The sequence below is a fragment of the Entelurus aequoreus genome, linkage group LG15 (genome assembly GCF_033978785.1).
Source record: "Entelurus aequoreus isolate RoL-2023_Sb linkage group LG15, RoL_Eaeq_v1.1, whole genome shotgun sequence".
NCBI classification, from domain to species: Eukaryota; Metazoa; Chordata; class Actinopteri; order Syngnathiformes; family Syngnathidae; genus Entelurus; species Entelurus aequoreus.
The window spans coordinates 22,441,939-22,467,756 of record NC_084745.1 but is presented as its reverse complement, the minus strand read 5'-3'; the positions used below and the strand labels follow the sequence as shown (position 1 = coordinate 22,467,756).

At 40.1% G+C, this 25,818-nt stretch overlaps 1 protein-coding gene across 3 annotated transcripts in view; it reads left to right on the top strand.

Annotated features, from left to right (window-relative positions):
- Positions 1-25,818, top strand: part of stau2 (staufen double-stranded RNA binding protein 2) — a 412,795-nt gene that overhangs the window by 64,719 nt on the left and 322,258 nt on the right. For all 3 annotated transcript variants that reach the window (XM_062021077.1, XM_062021078.1, XM_062021079.1), the window contains exons 2-4: positions 10,684-10,891; positions 11,183-11,313; positions 23,423-23,582. In XM_062021077.1, the coding sequence (XP_061877061.1) occupies positions 10,693-10,891; positions 11,183-11,313; positions 23,423-23,582 (490 nt within the window). In that variant the 5' untranslated portion in view covers positions 10,684-10,692. The remainder of the gene's footprint in view (positions 1-10,683; positions 10,892-11,182; positions 11,314-23,422; positions 23,583-25,818) is intronic.

The following is a 25,818-nucleotide window of genomic DNA, read 5'->3' as shown; positions in this document are numbered from 1 at the left end:
TGTATAGATTGTTCTTGCGAGCTTTACCTTTGTGGTTTAGTCTGTGTTTCAAGTGGCCGTCTCTACATATAATTTAGGACGTGTTTCGGGGATGAATTGGCGTTACGGAATACATTATTTTCCCAAATAAATGTTACTTCTTTTCACAATGGCTGTCACTTACATTTATGTGAATTTTCCTGATATTCTGCGTTTAACAGTGGATTCTGTTTTATCGGCCAGTAATGTTACTCTGCTGGCAGTTATGTCAATGCGGAAATGCCTTACTTTATTGGTTGAGTTTAGTGATTATTGATTAGGCATACTAGTCAAATAAAAAGTAGCAATCATGGTGATATCCCAAACTTCTCGTAGATGTGGTCTTGTTTTCACTCAAACGCTCACTCATCCGTTTCACCGTTGCAAGCTTAGGTGTTTTCCAATTTATATTATGATTGCGAGAAGCCAAAATCAAAATCGTTCAATTAATTTGATTAATTGTGCAGCCCTAACATACAATATAAATTATGTATAACCATTGATAGAGCTTTTAATACTGTCGTGATATCTTGATAATGCATTTTGATGATACATTGTCGAAAATATGACAGCAACAAGCAAACAAAGGCGTCCTCAACGCAATGTAGCACCCATGCTAGCGGTTAATGTCCGTCAACTGTGCAAAGTCTCATACCATCACTGGAGGTTGAGGAATAGCTAAACATGCAACACTACACACCGTAGGAGGATATGCTAACCGTATGTAATGTAAACAAAGTGGGAAAATGTATACAAATATCAACTGTAACGATGTGTACTAGTATAGTAATAGGTCGATACCACAGTGGTTAGATAATTTAGAATATCAAAAAATCTTGTTGTTTCTGTCATTGTCTACAAACTTAAGGAATAAGTCCCAAGTCAAGTCAAGTCAACTTTATGTATATAGCACATTTACAACAACTTTTAAATTGAACCAAAGTGGGTTAAAAAAGCATAGAACAAAAAAACAAAACAAACAAAAACATAAACAATGAATGAGCTAAACAAGATAGTGCAAAAGCAATACGGTAAAAGGGGTTGAATAAAAAGTAAAAAGTTGCTAAATAATAATAATAATAAAAGTGCGACAAATTGAAAAGTCCTAAGTACAGGAGGACTTTAAGGGCAGAAACCAGATCTAAATCCTAACCAATAGTATGAAATAATATAAGTATTTAGTTGATATTGTTACACCGCCATCCTATTTTTTTGTCTGATTTATAATTTTGATCAACATAATATCATTCAGTGATTATCTTGAAAATTTTAGGTATCAGTATTAGCATTGGTATGACCAATACTGCCCCTTTAACTACTTACTTTGGATTGATACCCAAATTTGTAGTATTGCCCAAAACTAATGTAAAGTATAAAACAGTGATGCTAATTTATGGATTTTTTCTTTGCTGATGGCCATAATGCAAATAGTTTAAAAAAACAAACAAGTAAGTACACTGAAAAAGTGTTATTGTTTGTGCTACGGCGCAATATTTTGGGCGAGTTCACTCACTTCAGTTGCTGCAGCGCTCTCCTGTTTAGAGCCTTAAACAATTGTTTCGTCTTTTAAGTCATCCATAATGGTTCTACTCGAAAAGATTCTTCATTTTGGTAGAGTGGCCGTGCCAGCAATCGAAGGGTTGCTGGTTACTGGGGTTCAATCCCCGCCCTCTACCATCCTAGTCGCGTCCGTTGTGTCCTTGGGCAAGACACTTCACCCTTGCTCCTGATGGCTGCTGGTTAGCGCCTTGCATGGCAGCTCCCGCCATCAGTGTGTGAATGTGTGTGTGAATGGGTGAATGTGGAAATACTGTCAAAGCGCTTTGAGTACCTTGAAGGTAGAAAAGCGCTATACAAGTATAACCCATTTATCATTTTATTATCACTCCAAGCAACGTTTAAGTTTTACAATGTAACAAAAACAATTCCTACTTACTAAACCGTCTCATGTGTTATGTCTGGAGGAGGGTTTTCATGCATATTTGTGCGTGCTATTGTAATAATGAAGCTAGCGCCGATAGCATTAGCAAATATGCTAGCACGTTTACAGCTGTCTGTTAGTATTATTAATTGTTTTTATTGTTTCAGTTTCACAAATTCCTCAGTAAATTCCCCAAAACGTTACCATTGAGTTGAGTCTGTTTAGCTGATTAGAGAGCTAGCTTCCGCAACTAGTGGGTCCACGACGATGACTTCTGTTTTTTTCCATCACCTGTTTTACTGCTGTGTTGTAAACACCGATGGAAACAATTAGGTATGTAAATAAACATTTACAAAATATTTGTGTGTTAATAACTAATTTCACAACGTATATATCTGCGGCTTAGTCCGGTGCGGCCAATATATGGAAAATATTTTTTCATTCTAAAATGTAGTGGATGCAGCTTATATACTGCTTTATAGTCCGAAAAATACGGTAGATAAATCATAGTTTTGAGAAAATAATACAACAGAAAATTATGTAATACGTTACTGCATATGTCAAAAGCCAAATTAAGAGCCTTTGTAACCCATTTTGAAATGGTTATACATTATAATTTATATACCAAATATATTGTGATATATATCGTTATCGCAATATACAGTTTTGGCCATCCAGTGTTTCCCCCAGAATATTTGTTAGTTAGTTTAGGTGGCGTCTCTCCAGGGGGAAGGAGAAGAAGCTTTGTTTGTGTTTTCCGCTCCGTATGCTGAATGGCAATATACGATATATATCTCAATATTTTTTCCGTAAAGTAAAAGCAAACCACAAAACAGTCCTAGTTACCTGAGATACTAAGTATGTCATTATTTTGACTTAGTAAATATTGACTTACTAAGACAAAATAATGACTAAATCAATTTAATGACTTACTGTAAATAAGCGTTTGCAATAAGCATTTGAAAAAAAGAATTAAAAGTGGGGCCACATGCTGACATATGCTCAACTCATCATGCTTAATTTATTACAGCATTTGGGAAGCCTGTAGTTGCTTCTTATAATGTAAATGTTATATTTTTATCAACATGTGATAGCAGAGACCCTGCCATTCAAAACTAGGCTGCTACATTACTAATGATTTATATAACTATAGCTGAAAAATTGTACAATAGCAATAGGAGAGACTATTCATCCCTGAACACCATGGAGTTCATGTAGGCTTTATGATGCAGTTACATTATTATATCAACTATCAGAGACAGAAACTCTTCATTTAACATAATGTCCTTTTTTGCTGCTTCAACACAGAAAAAGCTAAAGTGAAATAACTTAGTTGTTAACTGTAGGTCAATAATACTAGTCTTTCTCTCAGACAGACAGGGCTTTGCTGTCCATAACACACACACGCACACACACCGCAGAATGAGCTAACGTTACGCTAAAAGCTAATTAGCCTTCACCTCAAGGACTGCGAGCGAGCTGAGCTGCCGCTTATATTTCTAGAACGTCAACGGGCTCATAGTGATGTTACCAGTAGTTGACTGGGAGGTGTTTATTATAATTTGGGGAGAGTCCGCTGCATTATGCTCACCTGTTAAACACTTTTCTGCTAACCCGCACCGTCTCTCCTCTCTGCCTGCCTCTGCCGTGAGCACTGACTCCATGCGCTCTGAATACTCACTGCTGATTGGCTGTTACCGCTCTGAATACGCACTGCTGATTGGCTGTTACCGCTCTGAGTGTAACCAATCAGATGGTTCTGTGGGTGGGACAATGCTGGGTGCTGCAGAGACGTACTGACAGAGGCAGAGGCAGTACGAAGCGTAGCAGCTTGTTAAGACTTTAGTTTAGCACCAAATAAAATAATATTAATACATTTAATAAAGTCAAATACAAATAAGGCAACAAGAGAAGTATCCTACACTTCTCTTTTGTAAAGTAAATCTAAACAGCCGATATGGGCATCTATATCAATTATATGATTTGCCTGAGAAGCTGGACAGGACAAAAAAAAAAAAGACTTTTAAGACTTTAGTTAAGGCAGCCGCCTTAACAACAAAGCGCTGCGGGAAACCCTGCAATGAGTTTTTTCCTCAGTGTTTGCATGGTTTCAGTTATCACCCCATGATAGCCTGAGTGGTCTTTATACAGTACCTTTCTTGGATGTCGTCTGCCTTCCACATTAAGCCATCTGGGATATGCTCCAGCTTCCTGCTACCCTGAACAGGATCAGCATAAGAAAATGTGCATGTTGACATTTGTGTAATACTACTGAGTTAGTATTACGTGCAGTAGTATTGGGAAAGCATTTGATTATTATACATCGGTGGTATGTATAGAAGTATGATTTGAAGATATATTGCCCCGGTGCGTACCCAGCGACTTGTGTGACAATGTTTCAATTCCGTTACCTCATACAAGATTATTTTTGCCGATCAATGAGAGCTGACTTACCTTTTTGCAGCACCATGTGTGCGATGGATGCCCGTTGTCGCAGGTCAGTGTTGCCCCTGTTTTCCGGGGCAGCTTAGCTGCAGTAACATGAACAAAGCTTCTTCAAATAAAGCTTCATTGTCTGCGAAGCGGCTGCCAGGGCATCAGAATGTGTGCTACGCAGAGCGCTCTCTGTTTAAAGTCTGTCCTAGCTTTGCTTACAGACATGCAGTGTGTGAAGTCATTGGAAAATTTCAGGAAATCTTTGTACAACGCAGTCTTTAAGTCTGTTGTTTCCATGCAAATATAAAAAGTCAAGGGGCTACAATATATTATGCATCCATCCATCCATCTATTTTCTTCCACTTATCCAAGGTCGGGTCGCGGGGGCAGCAGCCCAAGCAGAGAAGCCCAGACTTCCCTCTCACCAGCCATTTCGTCCAGCTCCTCCCGGGGGATCCCTAGGCGTTCCCAGGACAGCCCGGAGACATAGTCTTCTCAACGTGTCCTGGGTCTTTTCCGTGGCCTTCGACCGGTCGGACATGCCCTAAACACCTCCCCAGGGAGGCGTCTGGGTGGCATCCTGACCAGATGCCCGAACCACCTCATCTGGCTCCTTTCGATGTGGAGGAGCAGCGGCTTTACTTTGAGCTCCTCCCGGATGATAAAGTCTCCAAGGCAGAAACGTATTAGAAAGTATTAACAAACCTCCATTGTTTGTAGACGTGGGAGAAATTAAATGTGAGAAATGTGATGCATAATTTCTCCAATGCATCACAATTACAAACATGTGGGACGATTGTCCAAATATCAATTATTTCAGTGTTTCCCATAAACTGCCAAGATACCTGTGGCGGTGGGGGCGTGGCTATGGGCGTGGTCACCATGACATCATCGAGTAATTTGCATAATTTACTACAATGATATGATTTTCTCTAAAAAGGCTAAAAAAATATATACTTACTAATTAATAACAGTTTTGTTTTAAACGTCCATCCATCCATCCATTTTACAATATAATTACAACACTTTATGTACATATTTATATACAGATTTGAACAATAAGTTATTCACTGAAATATATTTATTAATTGTGGTTCTTACAAAAAATATATCTTATAAAATATAAAAGCTAAAATGTCTCTTGGGACGGCGTGGCGAAGTTGGTAGAGTGGCCGTGCCAGCAATCGGATGGTTCCTGGTTCGATTCCCACCTTCTACCAACCTAGTCACGTCCGTTGTGTCCTTGAGCAAGACACTTCACCCTTGATCCTGATGGCTGCTGGTTAGCGCCTTGCATGGCAGCTCCCGCCATCAGTGTGTGAATGTGTGTGTGACTGGGTGAATGTGGAAATACTGTCAAAGCGCTTTGAGTACCTTGAAGGTAGAAAAGCGCTATACAAGTATAACCCATTTATCATTTATTATTTACTCTTAAAGCTCTGCCCCTTTAATTAGTGCATACTAAATAATTTAACTTTAGCCTACTACTACAACCATATTATTTACCAGCAACATAAAGTGAAACAGAGGCAGAGGTGTCCTGCCACAGTCAGTAACAAATAAACAGAAAACAGTAGTGGTCAAATACAAATAATTCAACAAGAGAAGTATCCTACACTTCTCTTTTGTAAAGTAAATCTGAACAGCCTATATGGGCATCTACATCAACTATATGATTTGCCTGAGAAGCTGGACAGGAATATTTAAAAAAAAAAAAAAATTTTAATTTGTGGCGGACGTAATTCTTTCGTGGCGGGCCGCCACAAATACATGAATGTGTGGGAAACACTGTATTTACATATGTTTAATACATTTATACAGATGATTAAAAAATGTGGCGTTATTTCTACTTTTCTCTAAACATTATTTTTAGGTTTAGTCCTTACTAACCACGGTAGTACCATCAGCTAATATTCTGGACACATGGAGGAGGGAGGAGAAGAGGACAAGCTATGCTAGTCGCGGCGCTAACATAGCTTGAATGTGAAGTAGTGAAACAAGAAAATAAATACTTTGTACATTTTAGTAGAAGGCTAAAATTAACCATGTTATAGCAGAAAGTAACCAGCTAAGAAGAGGAAATTAGCAAGTAGATTAATAAATCAGGAGAGACGATAATAGCCACACAGTAAGACCCATCAGGAGCAAGACTCTTCACCCTTACCTCCTGATAGGTCGTGGTTAGGGCCTTGCATGGCAGCTACCGCCATCATTGTTTGAATATGAGTGTGAATATGGAATTAGTGTCAAAGCGCTTTGAGTACCTTGAAGGTAGAAAAGCGCTATACAAGTATAATATTTTTAGGCCATATCGCGATACACGATATATATGTCAATATTTTGCCTTAGCCTTGAATTAACACTTGATGCATATAATCACAGCAGTATGATGATTCTATGTGTCTACATTAAAACATTCTTCTTCATACTGCATTAATATATGCTACTTTAAAAAAATTTCAGGCAGAGAAGGAAATCACAACTAAGTCAATTTACCAAAACTGTATTTATTAAACTGTTATTAAGCAGTGGCACAAACATTCATGTCATTTCAAAACAGAAAGTGCAAGATTGTCAGAATCATTTTAAAACAAGCGATTAGTTTAAAACATGATGTCACACAAGTTATTTAAATAAGTGTCAAATAAAAATGAGCTGCATAATAGGAAATCAAATAGTGTTCGTCCTTCGCTATGGGTAGGTTCCTGTGGACATTATCTCCTTTTGTTGACTCTTTTTATCATACGGTGTTGATGTGGAAATGTTTGCCTCTGCATTTTGATGGTGTGGCACCGAACGGAGATGTTGACATGCAGAGTTTCAAGCACTCTTCCTTCTCTAGCAGGTGACTTTTCAAGTGATGCTACATATTAGCAGTAATGCTACTTTTTGTAGAAACGCCTTCGCCCCACACTTGACAAATTACGGTTCTCTGTTTGACATATTCCCACTTGAAGCCAAACCACCGCCAGACGATGGATCCCCTGCTGTTTTTCTTGGGAATTAATTATTCCTTCATTTGTTACCAGATTCGCACCTTCTTTCTCTCGTATTACCACTCGCATCACAGCTAACTTTAGCCATGCTGCCACCTCTCTGCTCAAGGAGGGCGTATACGTATGTGACGTATGACGTGACAGTATGTGACGTGTGGTAAGAAGGTGCGTTTGTTGTCTGTGAGAAGGAGAGACAAGACAGAGTGAGAAGAGCCTGTAGTGTAATGCCCGCAGCTAAAAGCAACTGCGTGAGAACGTATACTTGAATATCACAATATAGTCATTTTCTATATCGCACATATATATATATATATATATATGCCGTGCGCAGTAATCCAAAAACCAGAAATTACACAATACTGCATACACCAGTAGCCAAAGGAGGAACCTTGATTATTAATATGTAATGTAATACATAATATGTATTACATTAAATTAAGGTGGTTACTCTCCAGAGGGAGGGGACCGGGGAAGGGGGTGGGTGGGTGTAAGGATCGGTGTAACTCGGCCTGTCGCCATCACGTCTCCACCTCGTCGCTGCCACCACAGCCTGGGGGGCAATAGACTACAGACTGCGGCGAAGTAGGCCGGCTTCGTCGCGTGAAGACGCCTATCAGTGTGTGAATGGGGGAATGTGGAAATACTGTCAAAGCGCTTTGAGTTAGAAAAGGTAGAAAAGCGCTATACAAGTTTAACCCATTTACCATTTACCATTTGCCTACAACTTTTGGTTGTTTTCCGCTCCATTTGCTGAATGACGATATACGATATATATCTTGATATTTTTTCCGTAAAGTAAAAACAAAACAGTCCTAGTTACCTGAGATACTAAGTCATTATTATGACTTAGTAATTTACTAAGTCAAAATAATGACAAAATAATAACTTACAAAGTCAAATTAATGACTTACTGTAAGTAAGCGTTTGCAATAAGCGTTTCAAAAAAAGAGTTAAAAGTGGGGCCACATGCTGACATATTTTCAACTCATCATGCTTAATTTATTACAGCATTTGGGAAGCCTGTAGTTGATTTTTATTATGTAAATATTATATTTTTATCAACATGTGATAGCAGGGACCCTGCCATTCAAAACTAAGCTGCTACATTACTAATGATTAATGTATCTATACCTGAAAAAATAGTACAATAGCAATAGGAGAGACTATTAGGTTGGAGTTCAAATCCCAGCCGAGTCATACCAAAGACTATAAAAATGGGACCCATTACCTCCCTGCTTGGCACTCAGCATCAAGGGTTGGAATTGGGGGTTAAATCACCAAAATGATTCCCGGGCGCGGCGCCGCTGCTGCCCACTGCTCCCCAAGGGGATGGGTCAAATGCAGAGGACAAATTTCACCACACCTAGTGTGTGTGTGACAATCATTGGTACTTTAACTTTAACTTTAACTTAACTGAACACCATGGAGTTCATGTAGGCTTTATGATGCAGTTACATTATTATATCAACTATCAGAGACAGCTTCAGGAAACTCTTCATTTAACATAATGTCCTTTTTTGCTGCTTCAACACAGCTCAATCAACACAGAAAAAGGTCAAGTGAAATAACTTAGTTGTTAACTGTAGGTCAATAATGCTTGTCTTTCTCTCAGACAGACAGGGTTTTGCTGTCCTTAACACACACACACACGCACGCACTCACACACACCGCATAGTGAGCTAACGTTACGCTAAAAGCTAATTAGTGTTCACCTCAAGGACTGCGAGCGAGCTCAGCTGCCGCTTATGTTTCTAGAATGTCAACGGGCTCATAGTGATCAGGGTTTCCCGCAGCGCTTTGTTGTTAAGGCGGGCGCCTTGACAATAAAGATCCACCACCTAAAGTAAAGTCTTGACAAGCTGCTCCGCTCAGTTCTGCCTCTGCCTCTGCCAGTACGTCTCTGCAGCATCCAGCATTGTCCCACCCACAGAACCATCTGATTGGTTACACGCAGAGCGGTAACAGCCAATCCGCAGTGCGTTTTCAGAGCACATGTAACAGCCAATCAGCAGTGCGTATTCAGAGCACATGTAACAGCCAATCACCAGTGCGTATTCAGAGCGCATGGAATCAGTGCTCAGGCAGGCAGAGAGGAGAGACGGTGGGTTGAGCAGAAAGGTGTTTAGCAGGTGAGCATAATGCAGGGGACTCTCCCCAAATTATAATAAACACTTCCAAGTCAACTACTAGTAACATCACTATGAGCCCGTTGACGTTCTAGAAACATAAGCGGCAGCTCAGCTCGAAAAAATATCGAGATATATATCGTTATCGCCATTCAGCAAATGGAGCGGAAAACACAACCAAAAGCTGTAGGCTTCTTCACGCGACGAAACCAGCCTACTTCACTGCAGTCTGTAGTCTATTGCCCCCCAGGCTGTGGTGGCAGCGGCGAGGTGGAGACGTGATGGCGACAGGCCGAGTTACACCGATCCTTACACCCACCCACCCCTTCCCCGGGTCCCCTACCCCTGGAGAGTCACCACCTTAACTAACACATTTTCTGGGGGAAACACTGGTGATACTACTAGTAGTTGACTTGGAAGTGTTTATTATAATTTGGGGAGACTCCGCTGCATTATGCTCACTTTCTCCTCTCTGCCTGCCTCTGTCGTGAGCACTGACTCCATGCGCTCTGAATACGCACTGCTGATTGGCTGTTACATGCGCTCTGAATATGCACTGCTGATTGGCTGTTACATGCGCTCTGAATACGCACTGCTGATTGGTTGTTACATGCGCTCTGAATACGCACTGCTGATTGGCTGTTACATGCGCTCTGAATACGCACTGCTGATTGGCTGTTACCGCTCTGCGTGTAACCAATCAGATGGTTCTGTGGGGGGGACAATGCTGGGTGCTGCAGAGAGTACTGACAGAGGCAGAGGCAGAACTAAGCGGAGCAGCTTGTGAAGACTTTAGTTTTTGGCGGCGGCTCTTTGTTGTTAAGGCGGCCGCCTGAACAACAAATCGCTGCGGGAAACCCTGCATATGAACTATATTAAAAATATACAATTCATTAATAATATGCAATATAAAATATAACTGATTTATAATCAAATCTTGCGGTGCCCAAAGATTCCCACCTCTAATTGTTTGAGTAAATACACCTGATCAAGCCTTTTCTAACATTCCGCACTTTAAAATAAATGTATGTATGAATTCTGCTGATATCAATATTTGTATCGGCCAATAGTCAGGGCTTCAGGGCTTATCCTAATTGTTATATTAGGACACCCCGAGTTAAAAATATTTTTACTGAAAGTTTCATCTGAATTTTTGGTGGTATTAATTGTGTTTTTCTTGTTTCAGGAATAGAGCATGGCTCAAGTAAAAGTACAGACCTCAGCACCCCTGGCTGGTCCTGGCCTCTCTTCCGGAGTTCCTCCGGCGGCCACGGCCAGCCCAGGTCCCTTGGATCTGCAGCCCTCTGTCAATGGCACAGGCTCGTCCCCCACACCCGCCTGCCCCGCTCCTGCAGCTGGATATGGGGACGCTCCTGTGCCCGTCACACCACCAGGTAGATGTTTTCCCAGTGCACTATGGACAATGGTACCTTTTGTTGGACGTCAAGGACATTATTAAATGGACATTTCATGCCTTTATGTGTAACCAGTGTCCTCTGCAGTAGATATGTGTTTTTTGTGTCAGAGTTGCACATTTTGGCGGGGAAAAGCCCTGTTATGCAAAACCCAAATGCCCACTGCAGAGGACGCTAGTTCTCAGGAAGTTATTTTGTGTCTGTATGTTTTTCCCCAACAAGTCTGATTACCCTTTATTTTAGTATTCATTGTCTTTATTTTGGTCTCAGGTTCGCCCGAGGAGAACATGGCAAACCCTAAAGAGAAAACTCCAATGTGTTTGGTGAATGAGTTGGCCTGTTTCAATAGGATCCAGCCTCAGTACAAGCTCCTCAATGAGAGAGGCCCTGCACACGCTAAGGTGAGGTGTTTGGAGTTAGCAATGTATCAGCTGCTACAAATACTTTTGGTTTGTCACTAATAGGATTTGCAATCAAAAACTATATGAACATTATACAAAATAAATGATATCACTTTTGCTTTTATTGCCATCGTCATATCGTGATAATTCATGTTGAATGTGTCCCACAAATTTAACAGTGACGAGCGAAAAAAAAAAGCGCAGATAATGCAATAAGTGCCGAACATCCCGCCACAGTGCAAATATGCTTCTAAATCACTAATCCTCGCATCCATGGCGGTAAATAAACTACCTTTCTTACAAGTATTGATTCTACTGGAGGACGAGGAATAGCTAAATCATGCTACACTACTCACTTTAGAAGGATAACAAAACAAAAAAACATAGCTAAGATAGAGCTCTTGAATGTAAACAAGGGTGGGCGGATTGATAAAAATATCAACTGTAACAATACCAAGTATAGTATTGGTTAATGGTCGATACTACAGTGATTATATCAACATTTTTTTATTATTACAATGCTTTTTGTTGTTTGTTTTGCACTGAATTTATTAAAACATTTGTAGTATATAATAAAACAATCTAATTTAAATATTGATATTGTTTCACCGCCATCCTATGTTTTGGTCTGATTACAATTTTGATAACATTTTTTATAATTTTAATGATCCTGAAAACTTAAACTGTGAACATTAGTGTAGCCAGGTCACGAGAATTAGTTTGTATTGGAATGGAAGTATCGATACCCAAATTTGATGAGAATAAGCTGAAATGTTGATACTAATAACTTATAGAAGCAAACAGATTTGTTTCGTCTTTAATGTATGTCTGTTTTCTCTAATTACATGCATCATTGCAAATTAGACAGTCCTTCAGGATTTTACAGGCTTTTTTGTGATTGATGCAGCCCAAAATGCCTGATTTCGCAACAGCATTTAAAAAAAAAAAAGTTGTGGCAAACAGGCTTTTTTAAAATATAAATTTAGCTTGTGATTTTATGAACTTTGTTTCAATATTTTCGGTGTTTTTTGTAACCTTAACCCCCAAAAGGACAGGAATTCAACAAATATAACAACATTTGCTTCATTTACATATCAGATCAAACACTTTTTAACACTGACCGCAATATACTACCCCCCACTTCTGTTACCTAAATATCTAAACTGTGTAGCTTGATTAGGATTGATTGTATTGCTAATAAAGTCTATTATTTTAGTCAGGGTTTCGGTGACAACATGCACATGTGCACCCACACGCAAATATGCATACAGCCATGTGAAATGTAATCTAAAACGCAAAAATCTGCGTTTTTAAACATTAATTTTTGTGTCAAAATATCACTTGCGTGTTTTTTAATGAAAACAAAGAAGTACGATCCAAACAAAATTTGTTGAGCGCTCGCCTTAGCCGCAAATACTCACTTTTTATCTTGCCTAAACGCTGCACTGAGTTGCAGGACATGGAGACGATCGGGGTGCTGAAACAAGCTTGCTAGTTAGCGTAGGTTGAAATCATCTAGCACTTGTAAGCACTTGTCGTTGCCTGCGTTCACTCTCCAAGCCACAAAGTTGATGTTATTTATATTTGGAAGATTACAGTCAGTCAGTTCCCAACCAGTTGTAGTTCTAGAGTATTTATTAGTAGCCAGCGAGAAGGTATATTTTTGACGTGATGGATGCAGCTGAGATCGGCTACAGCACCCCCCGCGACCCTAAAAGGGACAAGCGGTAGGAAACGGATCGATGTAAACGGGTCACAACATAGGAAGTGATTTACCCGGGGAATGGCTACAGTTTCTCTCTAGCTCGTCCTCAGACGAGCCTTCCATCGTTGTTTTCAGTCACCCCGGTTCTCCATACATCCGGCCAGGGACCAGTGCCCATGTATTGGTTCCCACAGCACCAGGGTGCTGGCTGGATAGAGTTGCCAAATAAGAAATGTTTTCTTAGTTCTTTGCATGCTTGTTATATAATTGTACATGACATTTTCAATAATGATAATAATAGTAAAGTATCTACTTAAAAAAACAAAAAATTCTGTGGTACATGGGACTTGTAAGTAGAGGTGAGGGAAATAATCGATTTTTCGATGTATTGCAATTTGGAGATGGACGATTATAAAATCGATTAGTAAATGTCAATCGATAATGTATTTATTGTAAATAAAGTAATGCAGACAGTTAAACAATTTGGCTGACTGCAGTGAGCCACCTCACAGAGAGATCCGACAACCTCTTTTACCATCGGGCACTAATGGTCCAGTTTTGCACTCTTTTACATTAATTTAAAGATGTGTAAATCAAATAAATGTGTTTTTTTTAAGTTGCCAGTAGAGCTGCAGCTATCGAATATTTTAGTAATCGAGTATTCTATCAAATATCCCGATCGATTAATCGAGTAATCAAATACATCATATTTTAGCTTTAAAAAAAAAAAAAGAAGGGTTTTGTTTTTTGTCCTGTCCAGCTTCTCAGGCAAATAATATTGTTGATGTAGATGCCTATATCGGCTGTACAAATTTACTCATGTTGCCTTATTTGTATTTTGACTTTATTAAATGGATTTACAGTACAAACCCCGTTTCCATATGAGTTGGGAAATTGTGTTAGATGTAAATATAAACGGAATACAATGATTTGCAAATCATTTTCAACCCATATTCAGTTGAATATGCTACAAAGACAACATATTTGATGTTCAAACTGATATACATTTTTTTTTTGCAAATAATCATTAACTTTAGAATTTGATGCCAGCAACACGTGACAAAGAAGTTGGGAAAGGTGGCAATAAATACTGATAAAGTTGAGGAATGCTCATCAAACACTTATTTGGAACATCCCACAGGTGAACAGGCAAATTGGGAACAGATGGGTGCCATGATTGGGTATAAAAGTAGATTCCATGAAATGCTCAGTCATTCACAAACAAGGATGAGCGAGGGTCACCACTTTGTCAACAAATGCGTGAGCAAATTGTTGAACAGTTTAAGAAAAACCTTTCTCAACCAGCTATTGCAAGGAATTTAGGGATTTCACCATCTACGCTCCGTAATATCATCAAAGGGTTCAGAGAATCTGGAGAAATCACTGCACGTAAGCAGCTAAGCCCGTGACCTTCGATCCCTCAGGCTGTACTGAATCAACAAGCGACATCAGTGTGTAAAGGATATCACCACATGTGCTCAGGAACACTTCAGAAACCCACTGTCAGTAACTACAGTTGGTCGCTACATTTGTAAGTGCAAGTTAAAACTCTCCTATGCAAGGCGAAAACCGTTTATCAACAACACCCAGAAACGCCGTCGGCTTCGCTGGCTGAGCTCATCTAAGATGAACTGATAAAAAGTGGAAAAGTGTTCTGTGGTCTGACGAGTCCACATTTCAAATTGTTTTTGGAAACTGTGGACGTCGTGTCCTCCGGACCAAAGAGAAAAAGAACCATCCGGATTGTTCCCCCACACCATCTGTGATGGTGTGGGGGTGTATTAGTGCCCAAGACATGGGTAACTTACACATCTGTGAAGGGGCCATTAAAGGCCTACTGAAATGAATTTTTTTTATTTAAACGGGGATAGCAAATCTATTCTATGTGTCATACTTGATCATTTCGCGATATTGCCATATTTTTGCTGAAAGGATTTAGTATAGAACAACGACGATAAAGATTGCAACTTTTGGTATCTGATAAAAAAAAGGCTTGCCCCTACCGGAAGTAGCGTGACGTAGTCAGTTGAACATATACGCAAAGTTCCCTATTGTTTACAATGATGGCCGCATGAAGTGAGAGAGATTCGGACCGAAAAAGCGACAATTTCCCCATTAATTTGAGCGAGGATGAAAGATTTGTGGATGAGTAAAGTGCAAGTGAAGGACTAGTGGGGAGTTGAAGCTATTCAGATAGGGAAGATGCTGTGAGAGCCGGGAGTGACCTGATATTCAGCTGGGAATGACACAAGACATATATATACTCTATTAGCCACAACACAACCAGGCTTATAGTTAACATGCCACAAATTAATCCTGCATAAAAACACCTGCGTGTTTGTTATGCTAGCTCCTAGCTCCTCTGCTAGCTCCTAGCTCCATAGAACACACCAATACAATTGAAACACCTGATCAACACACACAATCACTCAGCCCAAAAGACCGTTCACCTAACCCAAGGTTCATAAAGCTTATATATTTTTAAAAAGTTACGTACGTGACGCGCACATACGGTCAAGTTATCAAATGTTTAGCAGCCAAGGCTGCATACTCACGGTACCTGATATTCAGCTGGGAATGACTACAACAGTAAATAAACACAAGACATATATATACTCTATTAGCCACAACACAACCAGGCTTATTTAATATGCCACAAATTAATCCTGCATAATAACACCTGCGTGTTTGTTATGCTAGCTCCTAGCTCCTCTGCTAGCTCCTAGCTCCATAGAACACACCAATACAATTGAAACACCTGATCAACACACACAATCACTCAGCCCAAAAGACCGTTCACCTAACCCAAGGTTCATAAAGCTTATATATTTTTAAAAAGTTACGTACGTGACGCGCACATACGGTCAAGTTATCAAATGTTTAGCAGCCAAGGCTGCATACTCACGGTACCTGATATTCAGCTGGGAATGACTACAACAGTAAATAAACACAAGACATATATATACTCTATTAGCCACAACACAACCAGGCTTATTTAATATGCCACAAATTAATCCTGCATAATAACACCTGCGTGTTTGTTATGCTAGCTCCTAGCTCCTCTGCTAGCTCCTAGCTCCATAGAACACGCCAATACAATTAAAACACCTGATCAACACACACAATCACTCAGCCCAAAAGACCGTTCACCTAACCCAAGGTTCATAAAGCTTATATATTTTTAAAAAGTTACGTACGTGACGCGCACGTACGGTACGGTACGTGTTATGCTAGCTCCTAGCTCCATAGAACACGCCAATACAATTCAAACACCTGATCAACACACACAATCACTCAGCCCAAAAGACCGTTCACCTAACCCAAGGTTCATAAAGCTTATATATTTTAAAAAAGTTACGTACGTGACGCGCACGTACGGTACGGTACGTGTTATGCTAGCTCCTAGCTCCTATGCTAGCTCCTAGCTCCATAGAACACGCCAATACAATTCAAACACCTGATCAACACACACAATCACTCAGCCCAAAAGACCGTTCACCTAACCCAAGGTTCATAAAGCTTATATATTTTTAAAAAGTTACGTACATACGCAAAAAAAAGTTGCGCACATACGGTCAAGCGATCAAATGTTTAGAAGCCAAAGCTGCATACACACAGTAGCACGTCTGCGTCTTTGTCATCCAAATCAAAGTAATCCTGGTAAGAGTCTGTGTTGTCCCAGTTCTCTACAGGCGTCTGTATCGAAGTCAAAAGTCCTCCTGGTTAGAGTCTCTGTTATCCGAGTTCTTCCATCTTGACTGCATCTTTCGGGAATGTAAACAAAGAAGCGCCGGCTGTGTACTGTTGTGGCTGACTACGTTCTAAAAATACGTCCATTTCGCACCGACAACTTTCTTCTTTGCTTGCTCAGCTTCCTTCTCCATAATGCAATGAACATGATTGAAACAGATTCACGAACACAGATGTCCAGAATACTGTGGAATTATGAAATGAAAACAGAGCTTTTTCGTATTGGCTTCAATGTGGAAGGCATACCCGTGTTCCCCGGTCTACGTCACGCGCATACGTCATCCTCAGAGGCGTTTCGAACCGGAAGTTTAGCGGCAAATTTAAAATGTCACTTTATAAGTTAACCCGGCCGTATTGGCATGTGTTATAATGTTAAGATTTCATCATTGATATATAAACTATCAGACTGCGTGGTCGGTAGTAGTGGGTTTCAGTAGGCCTTTAATGCTGAAAGGTACATACAGGTTTTGGAGCAACATATGTTGCCATCCAAGCAACATTATCATGGACGCCCCTGCTTATTTCAGCAAGACAATGCCAAGCCACGTGTTACATCAACATGGCTTCATAGTAAAAGAGTGCGGGTACTAGACTGGCCTGCCTGTAGTCCAGACCTGTCTCCCATTGAAAATGTGTGGCGCATTATGAAGCCTAAAATACCACAACGGAGACCCCCGGACTGTTGAACAACTTAAGCTGTACATCAAGCAAGAATGGGAAAGAATTCCACCTGAGAAGCTTAAAAAATGTGTCTCCTCAGTTCCCAAACGTTTACTGAGTGTTAAAAGGAAAGGCCATGTAACACAGTGGTGAACATGCCCTTTCCCAACTACTTTGGCACGTGTTGCAGCCATGAAATTGTAAGTTAATTATTATTTGCAAAAAAAAAATAAAGTTTATGAGTTTGAACATCAAATATCTTGTCTTTGTAGTGCATTCAACTGAATATGGGTTGAAAAGGATTTGCAAATCATTGTATTCCGTTTGTATTTACATCCAACACAATTTCCCAACTCATATGGAAACGAGGTTTGTATATTATTATTTGGTGCAGCCGGGCCGGAGCAATATTTTTGATTCATTAAGGTTTAATTATACATGTTAAGATGTGCCCTCAATTATTGCATTTGGCCTAATTGTCTTTTATGTCCTAAACGCCTGTTTTCATTATTGAAGGCTGACACGCACAGCTGAAATGCGTCCGTGGTTGATTGTGCCAATTTGTGTGTGCTAACGAAAACAGATGCGCTCACAGCCCTATGTGCTGTGTGGTGTGACCGCATAAACGAAGTTGTTGCCTTTCGTGCGTTTTTGATGATTATATACGGTGCCGTTTAAATGATGGTTTCTCCACGCAAATCCACTGAGCTGTTTTCAACCTGCCAACAGTACATAAACAATATAAAAACACAAACCACTTAATAATAACAGTTTTAAATTTTAAGAATGCAATACAGTTCATTGCAGCAAAATAGTAATCATTGTTCATTTTGCCATCATAACATGTTTGAGATGAAAACACACACACACACACACACACATATATATATATATATATATATATATATATATATATATATATATATATATATATATATATATATATATATATATATATATATATATATATATATATATATATATAATTAGATTATCAAAAAAAATAGTGCTCGATACTGTGGTAGAGCGTAATATGTATGTGTGGGAAAAAATCACAAGACTATTTCATCTCTACAGGCCTGTTTCATGAGGGTTTCCTCAATCGTCAGGAGATTTTAATGGAAGCATTCACATACCATGGTTTATATAGGGCACAGAGCGGGTGGGTACAGGCAGGCGTAGGGGCGTGGTGATTGGCTCATGTGTTACCTAGGAGGTGTTTCCTTCTGTGACGGCATGCTGATACAATTTCGCTGCGCTTGTTGAGGGATGACAAGTCTGGACTGTATATAATAAACAGTTTCTCTTTTAAGCATAGGTTGCATCTTTTATTACCACTGTTGTAAGGTGTGCTGGATGCAAGAATTTGCCATGTTATCGAATATTCAACATTATTGTCTTTGAGATTCCAAATGTGTTTACTGAGTTCTGTAGTGTTCCGCAAGGTTTTGCTTCTGAAAGAGGCTTTGTGATTGTTCCATCTGGTTTTGAATGCTCCCTCAGTTAATCCTACATATGTGTCGGATGTGTTAATGTCCTTCCGTGTTACCTTTGCTTGGTAAACGACTGATGGTTGTAAGCACCCCCCGTTGAGAGGGCAATCAGGTTTCTTGCGGCAGTTACAGCCTTTGTCGGTTTTGGAGTCGTTCTGCCTGGTGGTAAACGGCTCCTTTTCAATTGCTTTATTGTGGTTTGAAATGATTTGTCGTATGTTGTTCATGCAGCTGTAGCTCAATTTAATGTTGTTCTTGTTGAATACTTTTCTTAGAGTGTTGCCTTTGGGGAAGTGTTTGTCGATCAGGGTGAGGAATTTGTGGCCAATATTAGTTGAGACGTTTTTGCTGTATGGGGGGTTGTACCAGATAATGTTGTTTCGTTTTCTGCTCCTTTTTTGTTGGTTTCCTGGCGTGGGTTCGTAGGTGAGGGTGAAGTTGTATCCGCTTTCATCAAGTTCTTTTTGGTACGGGGGGGTGGCTTTGTCGAATTCAGCTTTGCTAGATGACAGCATCGATAGTCTTTTATTAATACCGGTAGGTATTCTTTTCGTGGTGGTGGGTGGGGGATTACTGTCATGGTGCACGTATTGGAGTGTTGTGTTGGGTTTCGTGAATGGTTGGTAGCTGTTATCCCCCAGGTTGAAAGTGATGTCGAGGAAGTTGACGGTTTGCTTGTTGGCTTCAATCGTGATCCGTAGGCCGTTCTCTTTGAAGATTTGGCATATACGCTTCTTGGTATTCTCGCTGCTCCTTGGCGAGGCGCGACACACTGCCAGTCCGTCATCACGGTAAATACCAAGGTTCAGGTTGAGGCTAGCGAGCTGGGAGAGGAGGAAACTCCCAACAAGTTTGCACGTTTCTGCTCCGTCAAAACTCCCCATGGTGACGTGGAATGTTGAATTGTTCTTTTTTTGCCATGGTGTACCGTTGCGGAAGAGTATGGAGTTCTTTGCATGGATGATGATGTTTCTTTCGTTGCCTGTGATTGAGTCGTAGTCCGAGGCAAAGTCTAGTGCTTTGGTCAGTAGGTCTTGTGTGATGGAAGGGTAAAATTCTTCGACATCGAAGGAGATGAAGTTGTGCTGTTTTTTGTCTTGGATGTTGCTGAACCATTTGATTACTGCTGCTGTATTTCTCCATTGGTTGAATGGTGTTTTGTCCGTAATTTTTGTGTTGATTCTGTCCAGGATTATTTTGCTGATTTTTCCTATTTCGGATTTAGTTGGGTTTATTAGTCGGCATGATGGGTTATTTGCGAAGTTGGGTTTATATATATATATTTCTATGTGTCATACTTGATCATTTCGCGATATTGCCATATTTTTGCTGAAAGGATTTAGTAGAGAACGACGACGATAAAGTTCGCAACTTTTGGTCGCTGATAAAAAAAAAAAGCCTTGCCCCTACCGGAAGTAGCGTGATGTCACAAGCTGGAGTGCTGCTCACATTTCCCTATTGTTTACACCAGCAGCGAGAGAGATTCGGACCGAGAAAGCGACGATTACCCCATTAATTTGAGCGAGGATGAAAGATTTGTGGATGAGGAAAGTGAGAGTGAAGGACTATAGTGCAGTGCAGGACGTATCTTTTTTCGCTCTGACCGTAACTTAGGTACAAGGGTTCATTGGATTCCACACTTTCTTCTTTTTCTATTGTGGATCACGGATTGGTATTTTAAACCACCTCGGATACTATATTCTCTTGAAAATGAGAGTCGAGAACGCGAAATGGACATTCACAGTGACTTTTATCTCCACGACAATACATCGGCGAAACACTTTAGCTACGGAGCTAACGTGATAGCATCGGGCTCAAATGCAGATATAAACAAAAGAAATAAACCCCTGACTGGAAGGATAGACAGAAAATCAACAATACTATTAAACCCTGGACATGTAAATACACGGTTAATGCTTTCCAGCTTGGCGAAGATTAACAATGCTGTTGCTAACGACGCCATTGAAGCTAACTTAGCAACGGGACCTCACAGAGATATGATAAAAACATTAGCGCTCCACCTACGCCAGCCAGCCCTCATCTGCTCATCAACACCCGTGCTCACCTGCGTTCCAGCGATCGACGGAAGGACGAAGGACTTCACCCGATCATCCGTGCGGTCGGCGGCTAGCGTCGGCTAGTGTGTCTGCTAGCGCGTCTGCTATCCAAGTCAAAGTCCTCCTGGTTGTGTTGCTACAGCCAGCCACTAATACACCGATCCCACCTACAACTTTCTTCTTTGCAGTCTTCATTGTTCATTAAACAAATTGCAAAAGATTCACCAACACAGATGTCCAGAATACTGTGGACTTTTGAGATGAAAACAGAGTTTTTTGTATTGGATTCAAAGGTGTACCAATAGTTCCGTTTAACTAGTTACGTCACTCGCATACGTCATCATACAAAGACGTTTTCAACCGGAAGTTTAGCGGGAAATTTCAAATTGCACTTTATAAGTTAACCCGGCCGTATTGGCATGTGTTGCAATGTTAAGATTTCATCATTGATATATAAACTATCAGACTGCGTGGTCGGTAGTAGTGGGTTTCAGTAGGCCTTTAAGGCCATGTCCACACAAACACGGAGAGTTTCAAAAACACATATTTGGGGGTAAAACAATCTCCATCCATACAAGTGTAGTTTCAAAAGTGTCTATGTCTACACACAAACACATACACCTGCTGTCATGCACATTTTGTCCAATCAGAAGCCTGAAAAAAGCAGCAAATTTATCTTTGAAACCTGCCTGCACGTACACAGAATCCTGACATTATTAAAGAGCGAATGCAAGCCTGTGCTGCTGAAACCCAACACTCAAAGAATTATAACATGTTCAGCAACATGGTGATGTATTACATGTGCAGTGAAGTCTACACTATTTCTAAAATCAGCACGCACTAACGAGCCAAGAAAACCATTTTGCATGTTCAAGTATCTACGGTATATAAAGCACACGGACGTGCGTGTGCCGCTGCAAAATTGTCATGGAATTATAAAGCATTTAATCATGGATATAGTGATAGTACACGTGTAATAAAGTGTATATTGTATTTAACATCAGTACACACTACAAGGAGGACGCCAAATTAGTTTTTTTTAGTTGCTTGGTCGCTTTTTACGCGCAAACAGCGTCGCGCCCGGCTCATGGTAGCAAGACACGTAAGTTAACTTCAAGATTTGTCTTTAAACAAGGACTAAAATCATAAAGTAATGTTGCATCTTTCTTATGACACAGAGCAAAAAGTCTTGCTTGTCAAAGTTGTCCCATCAGCTAGAGGTTTGACAGCCATCATATCCAAAACAGCTGACTGTCATTAACGCCGGCGGGATGTGTCTTTTTTTATAAATTTTGAGTGAAAAGATCAGCATGTTTACGTTTAAACATACAGTAAGTCATCGTATAATGTGTTTTAAAGCCAGCATGACAGTGTTGTTGAGTTTGGAAATGACAGCGCACAACCGTGACGTCATCACAAGTCTCAGTTTGTGCAGTGTACACGCATACGCTAAGCAGAGAGTTTTGGATCTCTACACTTTGTCCAGCGTTTGTAAAAGTCTGCCTTTTTAGAGACAAATGTATGCGTCTGCGTGTGGACAAGAGGCCGAAACGTGAGCTTTGACGACTAAACGAGGCAAAATGCCGTACAAAAAATAAAAATAATAATAACTTAACAACGCCTCGACGCAGCGAAAATTCCTCAAATATATTTTGTAATCGAATTACTCGAGTTACTCGAGGAATCGTTTCAACTCTAGTTGCAAGTGATAAACGCTTATCTAATGAAACAAACAAAAAAAATCAATAATTGATTTTTAACCAAATCGTAGATCCTCAATCGTAATCGTAATCGATTCGTGAGGTGCCCAAAGATTCCTACCTCTACTTGTAAGTGTCAAAAAGACCGCCAAAAAAGGTTGGTCGATGAGAATAAATCTAAAGGGGCGGCGTGGCGAAGTTGGTAGAGTGGCCGTGCCAGCAATCGGAGGGTTGCTGGTTACTGGGGTTCAATCCCCACCTTCTACCGTCCTAGTCACGTCCGTTGTGTCCTTGGGCAAGACACTTCACCCTTGCTCCTGATGGCTGCTGGTTAGCGCCTTGCATGGCAGCTCCCGCCATCAGTGTGTGAATGTGTGTGTGAATGTGGAAATACTGTCAAAGCGCTTTGAGTACCTTGAAGGTAGAAAAGCGCTATGCAAGTATAACCCATTTATCATTTATCATTTAAAGGTGAAACATAGTGTACAAATGCATCCAATTGCAGGATATGTAGTCTTGATTAAAAAAAAAATATTTTGGGGTTTGCGGTGCAGCACTTTGTCCCAATAGAAATTATCCTTTTTTTTTTGTCAGTTTCCCTCTCTTTTTCTCAAAGTATGCTCGCATGTCTGCAAATATAAGATGACTTCTTCCATTGGTGATGACGTAACCTCTACCCTCAGTTTGATGTTGAAGGGATGTCCCTCAATTTCAACTTGTGATGTTGAAGTTTCATTGTTGCAGATCTTCACAGTGCAGTTGACTCTTGGGGAGCAGGTCTGGGAGGCAGAGGGCACCAGCATTAAAAAGGCCCAGCATTCCACAGCTGCCAAAGCCCTGACTGAGAGTGTCCTTCCCAGGCCAATGCCCCGCTCACCTAAAGTGGACATCAACAGCAACCCAGGTACTTGCAGCCACTGTTCACACCGGGGTTAGGTTTTAGGTGCATAGTCCAATTGAAAAATTTAAAATTGGTGTACAAGGTGAGTGAAAACAAAACACTGTAAAATGGAGTGCGCTCCCAGAAAGTGTGGTTAAATACATCTCCAAAGACATGTTGCTATTAAATACTGATGAAAGCTAGCATTTTTAAAAGTGCTGCAAATGTTTGACAGACATTTGTCTTATGTTGATGTTTCCTTACTCGGAATCTGCAGACATAAGTTATTTTTTTGCATATGACCTGTTAATACATCTGCTTATATGTATTGTTTACATTGTTACTCTGCACTTTTGTTTACAAATGTCCTAACTGGATTATCAGTTAATGTACAACTTTACCTGTGCCTACATGTTCAATATTTAAGTGCAACTTTGTTTGGCGATACTTTATTTAGCTATTGTATTTATTGTTTTGATAGTGTATATTGGAGAAGGCCTCAAATTTTTACTTGTTAATGTCAAGGCAAGTGTTGCCTTGAAGGAGGGCTCATATTTTTTGGCACCAAGGCAAGTTGGAAGGGCACCAAGGCAAACATAATTTTCTTCCAGGCAGGGGCTCCTATATATAAATATAGCACCTGATGGCCATAAGACATAACTGCACTTTTTGTGCCTATAGATAAAAATAGTGTTCATGTATGAGATCTTGGGCTGCCAATTATGGCCAAAGTAATAATTAAGATTATTGTTATCAATATTGAAATCATGATTACTGAGTGTTAGGTAAACCAGTGTTGGGGTGTGAACGTAATACTATCATCAGTGTTGGCGTTAGGAATTTTCAAAATGGGGTCGCAGGGAGCCCATCAAGTCATAAAAACGGAGTCCCACAGTAAATTTTTGTGGTGCCACTTTTTTGTAACAGTTTTAAAAACAAATGTTTTTTTTTGTTTGTTTGTTTTCTTCACTTTTTTTCAAAGAAAACTGTGTTTTTATGGCAAACACAAAATATGCTAAATCTTCCACAAAAATATTTTTCAAAGTGCAATACTTGATGTGAAGTAATCGGAGCCTTGTATAGGTCAATAATTCATAAAAACATTGATTTTGATTCAATATTATGTTTTGGGCAGTGACAGTTTTAAAGGCCTACTGAAATTATTTTTTTTAATTTAAACGGGAATAGCAGATCCATTCTATGTGTTATACTTGATCATTTCGCGATATTGCCATATTTTTGCTGAAAGGATTTAGTAGAGAAAATTGACGATAAAGTTGCCTGTACCGGAAGTAGCGTGACGTCACAGGAGCTAGTATTCCTCACAATTCCCCATTGTTTACAATGGAGCGAGAGAGATTCGGACCGAGAAAGTGACGATTACCCCATTAATTTGAGCGAGGATGAAAGATTCGTAGATGAGGAACGTTACAGTGAAGGACTTGAGAGGCAGTGATGGACGTATCTTTTTTCGCTCTGACCGTAACTTAGGTACAAGCTGGCTCATTGGATTCCACACTCTCCTTTTTCTATTGTGGATCACGGATTTGTATTTTAAACCACCTCGGATACTGTATCCTCTTGAAAATGAGAGTCGAGAACGCGAAATGGACATTCAGTGCCTTTTATCTCCACGACAATACATCGGCGAAATGCTTTAGCTACGAGCTAACGTGATAGCATTGTGCTTTAACTGCATATAGAAACAAAAAAAATAAACCCCTGACTGGAAGGATAGATAGAAAATCAACAATACTATTAAACCGTGGACATGTAAATACACGGTTAATGCTTTCCAGGCTGGCGAAGGTTAACAATGCTGTGCTAACGACGCCATTGAAGCTAACTTAGCAACTTAGCAACCAGACCTCACAGAACTATGTACTCTCTCCTTTTTCTATTGTGAATCACGGATTTGTATTTTAAACCACCTCGGATACTATATCCTCTTGAAAATGAGAGTCGAGCACGCGAAATTGACATTTAAAGTGACTTATCTCCAAGACAATACATCGGTGACACACTTAGCTACTGAGCTAGCGCGATAGCATCGTTCTCAAATGAAGATAGAAACAAAATAAATAAACCCCTGACTGGAAGGATAGATAGAAAATCAACAATACTATTAAACCGTGGACATGTAAATACACGGTTAATGCTTTCCAGGCTGGCGAAGGTTAACAATGCTGTGCTAACGACGCCATTGAAGCTAACTTAGCAACTTAGCAACCAGACCTCACAGAACTATGTACTCTCTCCT